The 18,367-nt window shown below is 40.5% G+C and overlaps 1 protein-coding gene across 1 annotated transcript in view; it reads left to right on the plus strand.

The window, feature by feature from the left end:
• Window positions 1–536: 536 nt before the first annotated feature.
• Window positions 537–18,367, plus strand: part of Htr2a (5-hydroxytryptamine receptor 2A) — a 76,348-nt gene continuing 58,517 nt past the window's right edge. Inside the window, exons 1-3 of the mRNA XM_029559261.1 lie at window positions 537–1,214; window positions 1,651–2,345; window positions 5,150–5,350. Coding sequence (XP_029415121.1) covers window positions 1,934–2,345; window positions 5,150–5,350 — 613 coding nt within the window. The 5' untranslated portion in view covers window positions 537–1,214; window positions 1,651–1,933. The remainder of the gene's footprint in view (window positions 1,215–1,650; window positions 2,346–5,149; window positions 5,351–18,367) is intronic.

Genomic DNA, 18,367 nt, shown 5'->3' on the forward strand with positions numbered 1-18,367 from the left:
TGGTACTGAGGAAAAATCAGCTGTGAACTTGTGCACTGGGCTGCTGATACACAGGGAGCTTGAGAGTGAATCATCTAGGGAGATTATAAAACCAAGAGAAGAATGTGGACAGAAACCCAAGTGTTCAGGACAGAATCCATTTCCTCCTTTGTAAAAGTAAGGAGCTACATCTGCCTTTTCTAGAACCCACTTGGGAGACTGTTTCCTTTGGACTTTGTCATTACTGCCATTTCTGGAGGGGGGGAAGGCCTCTTAAAACTCATCATCTAGCACATGTGAAGGGTTCAATTACTTGGCAGTGGCATATTTTCACTGAAGAAAAATGAGCTAGTTAAATGATGCATACATTTAATAGTGTGTATGCGTAAGTACATTTAACTGAATGAAAATTGCACCAACAGCTTATCATTTATTTCCATAGACTTCCTGGCCACTCTGAGCTCATGCTGCTGTTGTCAGTCATGCCTCTCTTGGACACAGCACCACTCACTTTGGATGAAAGTGCCGGATGCACTCATCTCCCAGGACATGCCGTTTTCCAACCTTATTTATGTTCTCTCTTCACCGTTCAGCCAAAAAAATTATCACCATGCAGCTCCCACCCCCCAGCCTCGTTAGGAATTTGTACAACAAGCCATTGCTCCAGTTTGTCTCGTTTTAAAGCAAAGAAAAACTTCCCAATGTTAACCTGTAGCAAAATGAGAAAAAGAAGGGGAAAAAAAAAAAAAAAAAAAGGCTGTTTGGTCCGCCCTCCCTGGCTGTTGTTACCTTGCAGTTTATGCCACAGAGACAACGGAGGGAGGTCTGAGGAGGAGGCAGCCAGAAGCCACTGACTCCCGTGGATACTCGGAGCCCCTGGGTGAATTCAGCCCTTCCTACTTTCCCTGATGCTCTTTCCCTGTATGACTTTGAGAGGGGCTGGCTAGTGAAGGATTCCTCAATGTGTGCCTGCTGAGGCGAGCGTCTTGCTGGGGGAGGGAGGACCCAAGTGAGAGCAGTGTGACAAAGGAATCCAGCACAGATCTCGCCGTGCTGGAACTGGCTCGACTCTTGCATGCAGTTTTTGAAGTCCGCAAAACAGAAATCAAATTACTATCATCTTACGCCGCTGGAAGCTCAAGGAAAGGGGATTCCACACTGCTTCCGCAGCATGCGACAGGCGGCAAGTCACAGGACAGTCAAGTGTATCTGCCCGGCGGACCCTGGAGACAAATGTAAGTTCTTGTGCAGCTGTTCCATTGCAGTGGGATTTTCTTTCTGACTGAAGTCATGCTTAGCCACGATGTCATCATTACCATGAGAATTTCTGTTGTGGAAAGTTATCTGCTGCTTTTCCTTTACAACATGTACTTTTTCCTCCATTTATTAACTAAGCCACATAATGCAAGCTGAAATTCCTGACAGGAATTTGTGGCAGGTCAGCCAGAGACTGCTGACGGAGGAGCTATAACCCACAGTATGTCCAATTATGATGAGATTCGCACAGCATGTGTGTTTAATTGACTTTCTTAATGGAAATGTTACACATCCTTTCTTCCCTATTTTGATTGTGTGCTGTTTTAACTTTACCATGGCTGAGCTAGTCAAATCAACATATCCTACTGGAGAAAGCGATTCCTAGCACTTACCAAACTTTTCTTGTTTGGCCAGGAACATATTTGTCTCCCCCAAATGCTCAAAACTCTGCTTTTTTACCTTCGCTTCCGTGAACAATTCCAGCCCAACAGTGGACTCATACAACACTGAGAAGGAAATGTAAAGAGCCATCACACTTCTTTAACTGTTACCATGGGAAAGGAAAAGCCAGCTGGAGATGCCACACAGGTGCACCAGCACAGCACACCACAGTGAGGGGACGTGAAAACCAGCCTGAGCTGGGGCTGTAACTCACTAGTCTAGCCACACTTCATCTGCTACAACTTCCGGCTTAGACATGGAAATTCTTTGTGAAGACAATACTTCTTTGAGCTCGGTTCCAAACTCCTTAATGAAATTAGATGGTGACTGGAATCTCTACCATCATGACTTCAGCTCTGGGGAGGGTAACACTTCTGATGCAGTTAACTGGACAATTAGCTCTGAAAATCGAACCAACCTTTCCTGTGAAGGGTACCTCCCACCAACATGCCTCTCCATATTTCATCTCCAGGAAAAAAACTGGTCTGCTCTACTGACCACCGTAGTAATTATTCTAACCATTGCTGGAAATATTCTCGTCATCATGGCAGTGTCCTTAGAGAAAAAGCTGCAGAACGCCACCAACTATTTCCTGATGTCACTTGCCATAGCTGACATGCTCCTGGGTTTCCTAGTCATGCCTGTATCCATGTTAACCATCCTGTATGGTGAGTGGCATTAGTCCCCCAGCTGTCCCTTCTGTAGTCACACAGAGCACGTGCATGCTGTTAGCAGAGGGTGGGGCTGGAGGGGGCTAGACAAGAAGCTTTGTTCATTTTCTAGCATCACAATACATGAGGTACTTAAATTTTACTCTTAAAATGGTGTTTCACATGGAAAACAATCAGATAACCTAATATCTGATCATTGGAGAGTTCTGTGCTTTAAAGCCTATTTTATATAGAGACATAGTTACAGAGCTTTGTGTCTTAAAATGTACAATTATATACAAATATAGAAAAACTATTACCCATGCTCCAATAGTCTTCAGGCAGTAACTCGCCCATCATTTTGAGTCCTTGTGACTTTTGCACTTTTGTATTCCAGCCTCAGGACAGAACAGTTTTATCTTTGTCACAGTTTTCAGCGCTTCTAATGGAGTGGCAAAATCTTCCCAGTTATCGAGAGTGCATTAGTGCTAGAATGGATTTAATGTTTAAAGATTCAGTCTCCATTAGAATAAATGAATTACTCCAGTTTTAACTGTCCCCTTGCCCAGAGAAGCCATTTGGAAGAATACCTTTCAATTATGCTCTCGACTCTTTAAAAATGCATATGCATAATGCCCTCCAGTCTGGTTCTGGAGAGGGTGGAAAACAAACAGGAAGAGATTAATCTTGCTTTCTTAACCGAGTTTGACACAGTCAAACCCCTCAGCAAGTCGGCAAACACTGGGATGGCTTCATAGGGAGAAGTGGGGGATAGAATATGACGTGTCTTCCATATTATGAGTAATACAGATCCCAACTAACAAAGAGCAAAGCTTAGAATATTGAGGTTGCTGACACCTGTGTTCAGCAGTCACCCCGAGTAGACAGATTTAGGGCTGCCTTTAAAGGAGAATGGTTTCTGGCCAAGTCCTAAAGGTCTGAAGAGCGTGAAGGAGGTGAGCCAGGAAGAGCGAGCATGCATTTAGACAGAGTTGCTAAGGCTCGCCTAAGGGTCAGCTCCTGCTTGACCATTCCAATGTCACACCAGAATAATTCTATTAAATTCGTCCATCAATTCTCACACACTGGGGAGGAGTTCTGCTTCCTAAAACCCGGGCCTGCCCTCTTGAGACAAAACTCCAGAGAGGGTGGGAGGGGTGACTGCAGGAACCCAAACCACAGGAGGAGGGCTGGGTAAACTACAGGGCAGGAGGGGCCAGCACTGGCAGGGTAGAAAGTGCAAACAGGTCCCTTGCCTCCACTCAGGGTGCACGGTTTCCCCCTAGTGACGACTTTTAGGTTTGCAACCCGCACTCTCTCCAGTCCAGTCACTACTGGCCTGGTCCTACACTTTCCCCAGCCTGCAGGTTGCCCAGTAGTCTTGCTTAAGGAAATAGTCCCTTCTTATCCCGTTAGAGAACTGGGACTAAGAGGTAGATGAGGTTGAGAGGGGCTGTTTACTTTCAGAGAAAAACCCTGCAAGAGCCAACATCTGTTCCCAACAGGCAGAACCAGTTTCATCTCTCAGGACCTTTAGGACATCAGACCCTTATGAATAATGCAAGGAGTGAGGAATAATGAAAGGGGCAAGACTTGAGTCCTTTCCCTTTCTAAATACCCCTGGGGGCAGTTCAGTAGAGAGGAAACGTTTGCCTGAGGCAGGTTTGTTCAGCTTGAGGTCTCTACTTTCATAAAGTAAAAAATGATCACTAAAATTTCCCTTCCCATTTGTAGGCAGACGTAATATCGCTGCTCATACTGTTAGCAAAACTAACCAACAGTTTGCATAACCATTTGATCCTCTCCAAAACACACACAAGAACAGAACACTTTATGTCATGAAGGCATCATCTGTCTTCCTAATATAGCAGATAACCCACAGGGCTTCTTGTACTGGAATTTGAGAAGTTTTAAAACCTTTTGATGTTGGGGACCCACCTCTAGCCATTCCCTGGAGAGAATGATTTAATAGGGTGGTTTCAGTTAGGACCTGACTCCAAAGCTGACTCTAACAAGTAGGGGGTCAGTAAGACCACTTCCCTAGGCAGCTGCTCTCCCCCATGGGGCTCCTGGGCCAGCAACAGCATTATTGCTCAGAAGTTTGAGAAAAATGTACATTTTCCAGCCTGATTCAGAGGTACTGGATCAGAAATTCCAGAGGTAGGCCCACCTTTGCCTGTTTTAAGGAGCCAAGAGGATCAGATGTTCACCTAAAGTCCTTCTACTCACACCAAGCAAGGAGGCAAGACCCTTAATTTTCTTTGTCTTTTTTCTTCTCACACACCCCAAATTTGAGTTTAATACCTAAAACATTATTAGGTGATTATATGTCATAAGTGGAGACATAGTCAAGATGTAGATTTCAGGTCATTTAGTCACACCTCTTATAGCATCCCTGTGTGAGATTGGACAAGTCTAAGATGGCTAAGACAGGAGTAACTTTAGGGATACTAAATTCCAGAAGAAAAAAAAAAATATGTGGATAAATAGCTGTGAGAGGTACTTCAGTAAAGGAGCTCAAAATATAGAACTTTGGACATGTCATTCAATAAAAATGGTTTTGCTAGGTGGAAGAGAGAACCATGAAAGAAGAACAAGTTAGCTCTCCATGCCGATGTAATTCCAGACACCAGAAATGTTCAGTGACTCATACTGTACTTAAGCACACTTGCTATTTATTAGTTTGTTCAAATGTTGAAAATCTCTTCTAATGCCTTCTGTTAGCCCCTATGCCTTCCCCAGTATGTAAACAGTCATCCCAGGAGATCACATGCTGCAGAAAACACAAGACTGCTTGCTGATGCTAAGCTTCTGCACCACAGGGTACCGATGGCCTTTGCCTAGCAAGCTCTGTGCGGTCTGGATTTATCTGGATGTGCTCTTCTCCACGGCCTCCATCATGCACCTCTGTGCCATTTCATTGGACCGCTATGTCGCCATCCAGAACCCCATCCACCATAGCCGCTTCAACTCCAGAACCAAGGCATTTCTGAAGATCATTGCTGTTTGGACCATATCCGTAGGTAAGCCAGAACATCTGTCAGGGTTGTGTTTGAAATGACAGTTTGTGCTTTCCCAGGAGACTTGTTCTGTTTAGCTGCACTGAAACCTGACATTCTGGATCTCTCATTCCAAGTGTTGCCAGATATGTCCCAACATAGTAATTATCAGAGTTGTTTCAGGAAAGGAAAATCTGTTTGTCACTGACTGAGAACATACATTTGTGTTGCTTTGCACAAGAATAAAAAGACCAAGTCAGGAATGACTGAGATTTCTCTCATTTCCAAGTTCACTATTCTAAATCTTGGATCTCCCAGAAACCTTTTGCAATCACTGGACTTGTGGTCACTGTATGAATGCAGACACTCATACTAGATAGCATGGGCCTTGAGGGGGATCCAGAAGAGGGTATGAGAAGGTGGGGACAGGGCAACACTTGCTCAAGGCCCACGTGTCCTGGCCGCCTGGCACCTGGCCTTTCCTCCTGCTGCAATACCGAACACCAAATGATTCTGATTCACTTCAGTTAGGCCCATTGCACACACTCATCTCTTGCTGTTATTGATCTTCTGTCACCATAAAGCTAAAGGGGCAGCTCTCCGGTGGCAAAGGCAATTGTACTTGTCACCTCAGAAGAGTTGTTTTCCAATCAAAGATTCCCTGAAACCCGTTGCAAAGCCTCAAAGCTTTCAGATGGAAATACTGTATTTGCTAAGGCCACAGGGGGTGGTTTCTATTTTCAAGAGAGACTATGGGATTTGATGACAGGTCAAAATTCAAGAATTCATGTAGGACTACTGACCACTCTGTCACAAATATACCTACTGGTAATAGCAAACACGTTTTGTGCCCATTGCTTCCTTTCTGGCCAAGAATGGGGGGTAGTGTGATGCTATCTCCATCTTACACATGGAAAAATTAGTATTCAAAAAGGGAAATAAGGTGTACACAGCTAGCGAGGGGCACAGTGCCCATCTTTTCTGGTTCTGATGGTAACAATAACAAGTTACATAGGTCCTGAAGAGGCTCAGCACAAATATCTTCCTGAATTTTCTGTTGTTTCTGCTTCTATTATTTTGTTTGGTTCTGTGGTTTTAGTTTGTACTATGTTTTAAACTTAGATCCTTAGTTCACCTAGAATTTTTTCCCTTTTTTATTGCAGTGTAGTTGACAAATTGTTTTGATTTCAATATGTACACTGTGATGGCTTAATGTAAAAATGGTTTGTAAAATGAATACCACTATCAAATCAGTTAATTTCTCCACCTTAATAAGATGCCTTTTGTTTTGTGGTCAGAACACAAAGCAAATAGTATTACTAAATGCAGTCACTATATCATACACTAGATCCCCTGAACTAACCTACACCCTCTTGCCTCGTCCCTCTGACCTCCTATAATTGATCTACTCTGGAAGGAAAGGAAATACTCTAAAGAGATGTTTATGTCCCTCCCAGCTTTCAGTAGCCCCCCGCCCCAAATCAAACTTTCCCCAGGAATCCCATGTTGAGGGAAAGGAAAGGTACCAGTCGGAAAAGGAACTTGTCCTCCAATGAAGAAAGCAAAGCTTACAAAGATCTGACAGTTCATCAAACCGCCTTACAGGACAGACCAGAGCCAGAAAATGATGGGTAGGCACTGGGTGGGACCGCACCTTGGGCAGAGCTACCTAATTATGCATATATTTTGCCGTCTATTGAAACCTAAACATCATGCAGGACCCAAAAGATGGATTTGGGAGTCACTGGACATCTGTGCTCCTCTCAAGCTGGTCACACTGACTAAATCTCCTTTCTCTGCTTCTAGTGTTCTCTAACTGGCATTTTGGGGAAGGATAGCCAAACTTAGCTTGCAGCTACCAGGGCCCAGATTTTAACTAAAAATCCCAGCAACAGTAATTGTCATTCATTTATACAAATTCAACTTTACTTCAACTTCATATGCAAGCAAGACCATGTAGTATAAACCTTTGACTTGTTTCCCTTACCATCATACTCCAAGACTCTCCACACTGACAGAAATGGCAAGGTTTATTTAATGGCTGCATAATAGGGAATTGTATTTGTGTATGACATTTCTTGCTTTCAATGAATAAATGTTCTTTGGTATCTACTAATGTAAAATTTTCTCTTCAATTTATTGACATTTTCTTGATCAACTTATGAAACTGAACTTTCATAGTGTACACAAGTGCTGGGTTTGGGTGACTCGTCATTCTTTCCATTAGGTTTTATTTTAGCTTCCTTCACTGAATTTGAAAGGTTTGCATTTCTTCCCTAAGATCTTTATGTAATCATCTTTAAGATTTTTCTGTATATTTTTTGAAAGGCTGTATAGAACTTAATTCCTACTCTCTGGTACCTTTTAAAATGGTATTTTTTTTCCTACAACTCTAACCTCTTCGATAATCATCTCTCCATTTACATTTTCTATTCCTTTGTGAGTTCCATCTACAAATTTTTAGCTATCTTTTATATTTAAAAGATATTTTACTGTTTTTATTTTATGAGTGTATTGCCTGCGTGTATGTAAGTGCACCCATGTCCTACAATACCCATGCACGTCAGAAGAGGGTGTCAGATTCCCCTGGAACTAGAGTGACAGCTGTTAGCCACCATGTGGGTGCTGGAAATTGAACCCAGGTCTTCTGCAAGAGCAGCCAGTGCTCTTAACCGCTGAGCCATCTCTCCTGCCCCCTGTATTTTTAATCATCATCAATGATTAAAATGTATTTCTAATGATGCTTCTTGCCTTATCAACTCCACTGACATTATGTTGAAGTCAGTCTCTTGTTTTTTTCTCTCCGCTTATATCCTCAGCTGGCCTGGAGCTCACTACATATCCCAGGCTCACTTGATCTCAGATCCTCCTGCATCTGCCTCTCGAGTGTTAGAATTGAGACTCATGCCAGATTTCTTCTGATTATCATTTTTCTGACTGTGTCTTAATCTAGCCTATTATTTTCAAACTGTGACTTTATATTTTAAGTGTGTTGCCTGTAATCAATGATTCCAGTTTTATTTTTCTCAGTCCATCTTTGTCTTTTCATTGTAGTATCTACTTCTTTCCCAGTTACTTTAAGTCAAATGTATTTATGTATTTGAGTTGAAAGCTGCTTTTTGCATGTGGTCCTCTGTTATCTTCTATATTCCAGTTCCCCATTCTTGCTTCCTTTTGGGATGATAATTGTTAATTCATCATTCCCTTTAAGCTTATTAATTATCCATCCTTTTATTTTTTATTGAGTTTTGTGCATTTCATACAGTAGCTCTTAATCCTATTTGGACACCCAGATGTCCTTCAGTGCAAGTTCATCCACTGGATCCCAGTCACTTCCTTAAAGAAGATCAGCTCTCCCTCACGGAGTCATAATCAGCTTCCAATAGCTCCTCAGCTAAGGTTAGGGCCTGCTGCCCATTTCCCCAGTTCTATGCCAAATTTTTATCTGACTGAATTTTCATGGGTCTTACACATGCTGACACCATTGCTGTAAGTTCATATAAAAAATGGCTTGATTCCTAAGACTTTTTATAGTAACTCCATGGCCTTCCAAAGTCTCTAGATTTTGCTTTGGTTGTTTGTGAAAACTCAGCTATTAGTGTTCCTCTGAAACCACCATGTCACATGGCCATTCATTAGAATACCTTCTGTATTTTAGCAGTTTTTATTTTGATATGCCTAGAGATGTGTAGCTTTGCTTTTACCCTGCACTGGGTTTGAACAGTTCTTAAATTCTTAAATTTGAGGTTCAGTATCATCTGTGGTCACTTTGGCGAATCCTTTGACCATTCTCTCTTGTCCTCACTCTGGGACTCCAACTCACGCATTATAGACCTTTGACCCACGCTTCTTAGGAAGCAATCCATTTTCTACATTTTCTTCTTTTTCCCTTTCTTTTCTTACTTCAGTCTGAATAGTTTCTGACTTTTCTTCTGCCATCAGCTTCTTCCAAGCTACTGCCAAACCCATCTATTATATTCTTAATTTCAGCTGCTAGAGTCTTAGATTTTTTTTCCCCCCAGTTGATTCCTTAGCAGAGATTTCAGTTTTCTGGACTAATTCTCTATGTTTTCCACTATCAATTAGTAATCTCCATTTTCAGAATATCCAAATTGCCTGGAGATTTGTTTCCTGATTTCCTCCCTGGCCCTCTCAATTCTTTCAGTTGACATGCCTAGTAAAGTTTTTTAATTGAATAGTGTCCCGTGTAAAGAATCTGGTGGATATGTTGGTGTTAGCTTTCACCATAGGGGAAATCCATCAGCTTTAACAGAGCTGTTAAAGGGGGGGGCATGTTCATGTGCCCCCTTCATACAGTCAGAGACTATATTTGTTTTAAGTGGGGTTCCTGCAAGAGCTTGTTATTTTCTAGTTGAGCTTTACACTTGCATTGCATTCCTTTGTGGTCTCAGATGAAAACCTAGTGTGTTCTTGACTTTAGAAGCTCTGACTGCAGATCTCACATCCTCAATCCATAATATGACTACAAACTCTCAGTCTCTATGTAACCAATCAGTCAGTGTGTGAGGAGCAAAGTGGTCCCTATCACCTGATGTTTCTGCCCCTCCCTTCTGCCTTGACAGCACTCGGTGACTGGGGACTTGACTTCTACTTTGATTCTGGTAATGCCACACCACCTTTCTGTCCCAGCCTCTCCAGTGTATCTTTCTCTGTCTCTTCATTTTAACATACTTTGTTCCTTGATTTTATTTACATTTTCACAAGTAACATAAATGGATGTTAATTTTTCACAAAATCTCACACTCTGCCCCTTAATATTGAACTTCACCCTGCCCACATTTACTATGACAATCGACATAATTAGTTTCATTTCCCCCATTTTATTTCTGACATGTATTTTTCCTTGTTCCTCTCAATCCCACCCCTTCCCCAGTTTTCATATTTTTATTAACTTAAAAATAATTTCTTCATTTCCTTTACCCATCTCACTTACTTTCAATTTCTACTGGACATTTCTTCTTTTCCTGATTAAAATTCCATCCCAATTATTACACTGATATTTCCATTAGTGAATCTGCAATAAGTAATACTCCCAAATTATTTTTTCATCCATACTGAGTCACCAGTTCAGTTTTTTTCCCTCCATAATTTTTTAACTCATCTAGTGGCCAGCCAGACCTTTAACACAAATCAAAAAATGTAGAAACTGTAAAGAAAAATACAGATGACTAAAATCTTCATAATCAAGCTCAAAGGAAAATTTAAATATCACAGAGAAAGAATTGGTACTTTTTAAACAAAGTACACTTAAATTTTTTATCTTTACTTTTTATTATTTTTATTTTAGTTTATGTGTATGAGTGTATTGTCTACATGTATGTAAGGGCACTCATGTCATGCAATGCCTGCAGCAGCCAGAAGAGGGCATCAGATCCCCTGGAACTGGAGTTATGAGTTGTTAGCCACCATGTAGGTGCTGGGAAACAAACCTGGGTCCTCTGCAAGAGCAACCAATGCTTTTAATCACTGAGCCATCTCTCTAGCCCCTGGTCTTTTTTTAAAAAGGACCAACAATCCAGTAAGGAACTAAATTAGTAAAACAGATAAATGGCCAATTAACAGAAACGTGACTTGAAATGGACAGTGTGGCTCAGGAATACTCTGCTCTCAGGTCATGGAAGCATGACTTACAGCACCAGGGCAGCACCACCTTTTACTCACTGGACCAGCAAAGAGAGTTCCCAGAGGCACTGTGCACTATTGTAAGCATGGTACCATACTCCACTTTTCAAAGTGTGAGTTGTTTGTTCTTGGACAATCTACCAAAGACTATTAAAGCTGGACCTCTGTCCTGCTAGAGAGAATCTTTTCTATAGAAAAACAAAAGTATGTGTAAGAATCTTTAGCACAGAAATTTTGTTTTTAATTTTGAGAATTTCATACAGGAGTGTTGTCTTTGCATTATTTCTATCCCTTCCAGTCTCTCACCGACTCCTCCTGTGTCATCCCTGCCCCGAGTCCCTCTCAATTTCTTGTCCTCCTCTTTGATTCTTGTTATGAATTCATACATTGATATATATATATATAATGTAGAGTCCATTCGCAGCTGTTCCTGTGTGTTTAGGGCTGCCCACTTGGGATTAGATCATTGAGGCTCTTAAAAATATTGAGTTATGGGGCTGGGGAGATGACTCAGCAGTTAAGAGCACTGGCTGCTCTTGCAGCAGACCCAGGTTCAATTTCCAGCACCTACATAAAATAAAAATAAAATATTTTTTGAAAAAGAAAAAAATGAGTTAGGACATTGGAGCAATGTCTATGGAATAAAATGCAGAAAGCAAGTTTGGGGGCAATATGCATGATATGAGCTAATTCTGATAGAAAAACAATCATGTATTATTCATAATTGTGGGGAGACTGTTGGAAGACCACACTTACAAAGACTATGAAATTCCAAACACTGTCAGGACTGTGCCTCCTTTATACATTTCTGTGCAGTTTTGTTAGTCACAAATATTACATACAAAGTGCTCTGGATGACCCAGAATGGGATGTCATAACCACGCTGGATCAGAGAAGACTTCCTGGAGAAGGTGGTAAGCCTTTAAGGTTTGCTACAGACCTTCAAATGGTGACCTCAGTCACCTGCTCATGGAGTATTTGAGTTTCCTTGAACCATAGAGTTCCCAATATTTACTGCCTCTTTCCCCTGCTCATTGCTACCTGCTCTCTCGGTCATTTCCTACCTGTCCTGGATTCATCATCTTCTGAGAAAAATGGGCATAATCAATCCCATGTTCCATCTGTGAGTTTTTCTGAGTGAAAAAAGGTTAACAGCAGAACAAGGAGACATTCAATGAAGAAGGATTCCAGAATTCTCTGTGGATTATTTACTCCCTTCCCAAACCTAATTTGATCATCAGGAAGCATGACTTCACCAGAAAATGCAAATGAGTAAACCCTTCCTTTCTTCCTTTGATGGCCCCGCTGATGTTACTTTCTTTGTTGTCATTAGCAAAGCTGTGCATTACACAGGAAAACAGAAAGTAGCTGTTTGCACATTGTCATGTGCTGACAAGCAAATGTACCACTTCCGATTCTTCCAGAAATAGTATTTCATTTCAGAAATCTATCTACAACTCCTGGGGTAATTCTGAAATGGATCTAAACAGAAAAATTTACTCCCTCAAGGCTAAGCATGACCACATGTTTTCTGCAATATTTTCTTAATAGAGGAGGAGGTTCTTATTTGGGGATCTTCATCCTCAGAAGCTGTGACACGGAGCACAGATGCCTAAACTGAAAACTTAGGTCCCTGGATCTAGGCTCTTCCTTTAAGTCAGTCAAAGACCCGCCCCCGCCCCCTTTCTCAGACAGTGCACTCGGGGAAGGAAGCTTTGAGGAACAGTGAAAAGCATGTGTTTAAAAAGCTTTGTAATTACTTTTATATGGGATTTTTTAACACCTTTTCATATTTATGAACAAATTTCTATTTTTCTTCTGTAGATGGCTGCCCATGATTTGTACTGTAGAACATAATGATTATAAGCCAAGCTCTAAAGCTAGATTGTTTAGATTTGAATCTTGGCTCTATCTCCTTTTGGCTGGGTGATCATAAACAAGTGAACAAACCTCTGTGTCCCAGGTTCCCAATTACTTTTTCAAGTGGAGGAACATAATAGCAGCATCTACAACATGGGGCTATTTTAAGGAAGAGTGGGCATATGGTATACTTACCACCTAAAAAGTGTTGTATGCATTTTTAAGATCATTTGAACTCTTTTCTGAGGTTCTTGGTTTTTTCCTAACTGAAAATTTTCAAGATTAGCTCCTTGTCTGCTACCACAATTCATCTGTGTATTCTCAATTTGTGGCTTGTCAATTGCCATTTCTTATGTTGATCTTTTTGCAATGATTTTTTTTAATTTTACATAATCTCCTTCATGAAGGTGCTTATCTCTGACATTTCCTAAATTTTGTATCATTATTTTAAGTGACTACAGAAGATTCTCCTACATTGTCTCCAGTATGTGTAAGCTTTTGTTTTCTATATGTCTGAGCCAACTAAGATTCAATCTGTGATCCTATTCATCTTTCTCTAGTGGCCACCCGTTGCCCTGATCATCTATTTCATGACTGATTTTGCATGGCACTTTTGTCATCTACAGAATATATAGATAGATAGATAGATAGATAGATCTAGGTATATATATAAACTGTATATATATATATATATATATTATAGTTTTATCTAGTTTATCTAGATATATATTTCTAGTTTTTTTTCTACCTGTGAAACTGTCTCCCAGTTATTAAGGATTTTCATTTCTATTGTTTCGGATCTCATCCTTCAGGATTCTTTGCTCAGCCTTTTCCAACCACTTTTATTTCCTTATTTGAGTTTTGGGAGTTTCTACCCAGTTCTAGGAAAAAAATTACAAATTTATTCAGAATTATAAACAATTTAATAAATCAGCTCTAAGTTTTTGAAAGGCACGTTTCTGTGGGTTTTAGACCTGTTCTTTTTTTTTCTGTATTTTTTCCAACCTGAATTCCATATAAAATGAATTTGGGTTGAAAATAAATCCACAATCTAGTTCAAAGAAGAACGATAGTGAAATAGTTATGGCTTGTTTGTTTGAGACAGAGTCTCATTATGTAGCCCAAGTTAGCCTCAAACTCACTGTCTTCCTGTCCTGGTCTCCTGAGTGCTGAGACTGCAGGCATGCACCACAATACCTAGATTGATTGACTGCTGTGTTTAGGGTTGAATCCAGGGCCTTGCATGTGCCAGGCAACTGCTGTACCACTGAGTTATAGCCACAACCCTGTACTTTAAGTTTTCTGATCATACCTTCTGAAAAAAAAAAAAATTAAATGGATAAAATGTGTTCAAAGCCCTGGATGCCAGGGCACATTCCCATCCTTACCAATTTGCCAAATATCTGAGAAGCCCACTTGGGATTCTGGCTTCTGGCACCTCCTGTATTGTACTAGCTTCCTTGGCTAGTAACCACCCTACAAGTAGGTTTTGGAGACACTTCAAGCCATTAGGACAGGAAGGGCTTTAAGTAACCTATTCTGGTTCCCAGTCCTGGCCAGTCATCTCAAAGGTTATCACCTTTCAGGCACCAAAGGAAACCGGAGAAGAATTAAACTAACATTTCTCTTCCTCGATTTCTCTATTTTCTCTCCTGAATAAGGAAGTTAAGATTCTCTGTATGTTTTATCTCTTGTTTTTGTTTATTTGTTTGTTTCCCTGTCACAGTGCATGATCCTCCCTGGAGGTCCAGGGGAAGCCTGGCACTGCCCAGCCTGTAGGTGATGGGACAGCATCCAGGAGTGAAGTTGTGCACAGCCACACCAAGAGACAGTGTGGTCCATCACTACAGTTTTGCTGCCCTGGAGAGTGGCCAGAGGGTCAGGCATACTGTCATTACTCTGTAACAAAAGTCTGCTCAGGGTCATCACCCCACAATCCCTTGAGTACAGGGACCCAGTACTCTGCTGCTAGCACAGGAGAATATATAAATGTCTTGCCTGGCCAGCTCTTCTCTTAGAAACACAAGATGGAAAAAGATAGAACATACACCCCTGGAGAACATGCCCTTGATTGTACTGAACTACACATGAGATGCCATTAATGGTCTTTCTCCCTATTTCCTTTGTAGTTTGACTATTGGTGGAGGGTTGACCTTTTTGTTTGAGACAGGCTTCTCATGTAGCCAGGATGCCCATTAGCTGACCCTCCTGCCTCCATGTCCTGAATGCCATGATTACAGGTATATCTCACTACATCCAATTTGTTATTTGTGTGTGTACGCATGTGTATGTATGTGTGTGTGCATGTAGAAGCCAAAGGTTAATGTTAAAGTGTCTTCCCCTTCTTACATGCTGATGTGGATTCAAACTAAGGCCGCTCTGCTTCCCAGCAAGCACTGTACCGAGTCATCACCCCAGCTCCTGGACTATTTTTTAAGCTATATTCTTTTATTCATGTTCTTACATGTAATTCTATTTACACATTTTTTTCATTATTGGGCAGACTTTTTCACCTCCTGGTGATCATCCTTCTCTTCACAGCATTCTTCCCCATCCTTTGTCCTTTCTTCTTTTGACATTGCTTCTCCTGGCCTTTCCACATTCCCCACCTCCTTCATGTTAGTCATTTACTATTTCTACATTTACTGAATTAATTTTTAACTTCGTAATACACTCTGCATTACTTTTGATACTTATTATTCTGTGGTTATTAGTGGTCTATTAGTGAGCTTCAGTCAAGTTTAAATGTAGTTCTCTGTCTTCTGTGGTTTGGTGGTATTGCCATTAAAGGAGTTTGTTTTCTATTTTTGTGAGTGGTTCCCTTGAAATAGGCTGCTTAGAAGAAGTTCCTCAAATAATACTGAAGGAGATAGCCAAACAAAACAGATGCACAAACAGCAACACAGAAACATAAGAAATCTGAAAAACAAGGCAACATGACTCCTCCAAAAAGTCCTAAATCCTCAACTACTAAATTCAAAGATACGGAAACAGCTAAAATGCTGGATGAAAATTTCAAATGTCTACTGGGAAAAAAAAAAAAAAAAAAGGACGTGGACAAGCAGATGAATTCAATCTATTCAACCCAGGACCCAGGAAAGAAAGCCAACAACGTGTGGGGGGGTCATCAAAATGGAGAAAATATGCAATATGGATGAAAATATGAGAAAAATTTTTTAAATTCAGCAAGAAAATTTAGATTTTGGAAAAAAATGAATAGAAATGTTGGAAAGGAAAAGTCAGCAAACACAAAATCACAGTGCAGAGTGCCACCAACAAACTTCACCAAAGAAAAAAACAGGGATGGAGAAGAAGGTCAAGGAGCTACCACATCAAACATCAGCAAAGAGTAAACAAGCAGAACCACAGCACGTTTGATTCCAGGACATGATCAAAGGACCAAACCTAAGACTCCGTGGGGTGGGAGGAGCTGAGATTAAAAGCTAATGGCAGAGGGAATCTATTCAATGAAATTATAGCAGAAAATTTCCCAACTAGAGAAAGAAATTGTCCCTTACAGAGATCTAGGACCCCAAATAAACAACAACATAGAAGTACTTCCCACAACACAGAATAGTCTAGATGCCAAAAACTACCAAACAGAGAAACTGTAAAAGCTGTGAGAGAAAAATGCATCGAATTCAAATGCATCAGAGTAACATGAGGCATGGACAGAAACCTGACTCATCAAACTTAATACCAAATGGGAAGAAAGAGCAAATAGTCCAACACATCAGAAACACAAGTAATAAAATCAGAGGAGGTAAAAGTCATGTATCAGTAATGACTTTATATGACCTTCACACACCAATAAAGGGCCGCACACTGACACACTGGGTTTTAAAACTATTCAATGTCTCTGAGAAACACACCTCGCTGGTAAAGACAGTCATGGACTGTCAGAGGCTGGAACTCCATGTGTAAAGTGAATAGAAATGAAAACAAGATGGCATAACTGTTATGGTGTCCAATAATGCAGCTATCAAGCCAGAATTAGTCAATAAGGGAACAATTCACTGAGAAGATATGATAACTGTAAATATATTTGTAACTACTGGAACATTTGAGATGCGGCTAAGGCAGTTCTCAGAGAAAAGTTAATAACTATGATTGCTTATAGAAAAAAACACAAGCAATCTCCAGTACTCAAAGTCCTAACAATACGAGAACCAGCCACACTCAAGATGAGTTGATGAAAATTAGAGACACGGCAGAACTAATAAAACAGAATAAAATAACACTATGAAGAATCACTGAAACAATGATTTGATACTTGAAAAGATAAAAAAGAAAAATATCAGGGCTGGAGAGATGGCTCAGCGATTAAGAACACTGGTTGTTCTTGCAGAAGACCCGGGTTCGAATCCCAGCACCCACATGGCAGCTAACAACTGCCCATAACTCCAGTTCCAGAGGATCTGACAGCCTCTTCTGTCCTCCACAGGCATTGCATGACACGGGTACACTCACCTACATGCAGGCAATACACATACACATAAAAATAATAAATATTTTTTTAAAGGGGTTGGAGAGATTTTTAAAAAAGAAAAGTATCAATGAACTAGAGCCAAACTATCCAAAAGGGTAAGAAAAATCTATTATTTCAGAAAAGGAACACATATACATTGATGCTGGAAATGTACTCTAGTCTAGCCACTATGGAAATCAGTATTTGGGTTCCACAAAATAAAAATTAAAAAATAGAACTACTGTATGATTTAACTATAATAATCCTACAAATGTGATGCAAGAATTCTGTCAGTATGCCATGGAGATACTTGCAGATCCATGTTCGTTGTTGCCCTATTCACCATAGCCAGGAAGTGGAAGCAGCCTAGATGTCCATCAACAAATGGGCAGGAAAAGAAAATTTGGTCCATATACAAAATGGAATTCTATTCATCCATGAAGAATGAAATTATAACATTCACAGGAAAAATGGTTGGAACTGAAGATTAAGTGAAATAAGCCAGACTTAGAAAGTTAAGTACTACATGCTTTCTCTCATATGTGGAGCCTATATTTACATCTGTGTGTGTGTGCATGTCTGTGTGTGTACATGCGTCTGTGTGCATGTGTGTGTGTGCAGGTAATAAAATTAGAAAGGGAGTCATGAGGAGAAATGAAGATGCCCTAAGGGGCATAATGGAGTACACGTGGCAGGAATACAGAAGAGGAAACTGTTTGGAGGGAGGAAGGAGACCAGCAGAAATAGGAAAGCAGAGCAGGGAAGGTATGAATCCAAACAAGTATAATAGCACATATATACACATAACACATACATACACATATTAAAATAGCATAAAAGCTACCATCTTAATTTTTAAATGATAAATAAAAACTTTTAAAAATCTAAATGTACATCGGTTGATTATTGTATAGAAAAGTAAGCTGTGCACAGTATTATCACTGCCTAACCAACTGCCCCTTGCAATATATTTAATGTCCTAGTTAGCTTTAACTGTCGACTTCACACAACCTAGAGTCATCTGGGAGTAAGGAACTACCTAGCTTGGACTGGCCTATGGACATGTCTTT

This window comes from Nannospalax galili, unplaced genomic scaffold, assembly GCF_000622305.1.
Source record: "Nannospalax galili isolate Female #2095 unplaced genomic scaffold, S.galili_v1.0 scaffold388, whole genome shotgun sequence".
Classification (NCBI taxonomy): Eukaryota; Metazoa; Chordata; class Mammalia; order Rodentia; family Spalacidae; genus Nannospalax; species Nannospalax galili.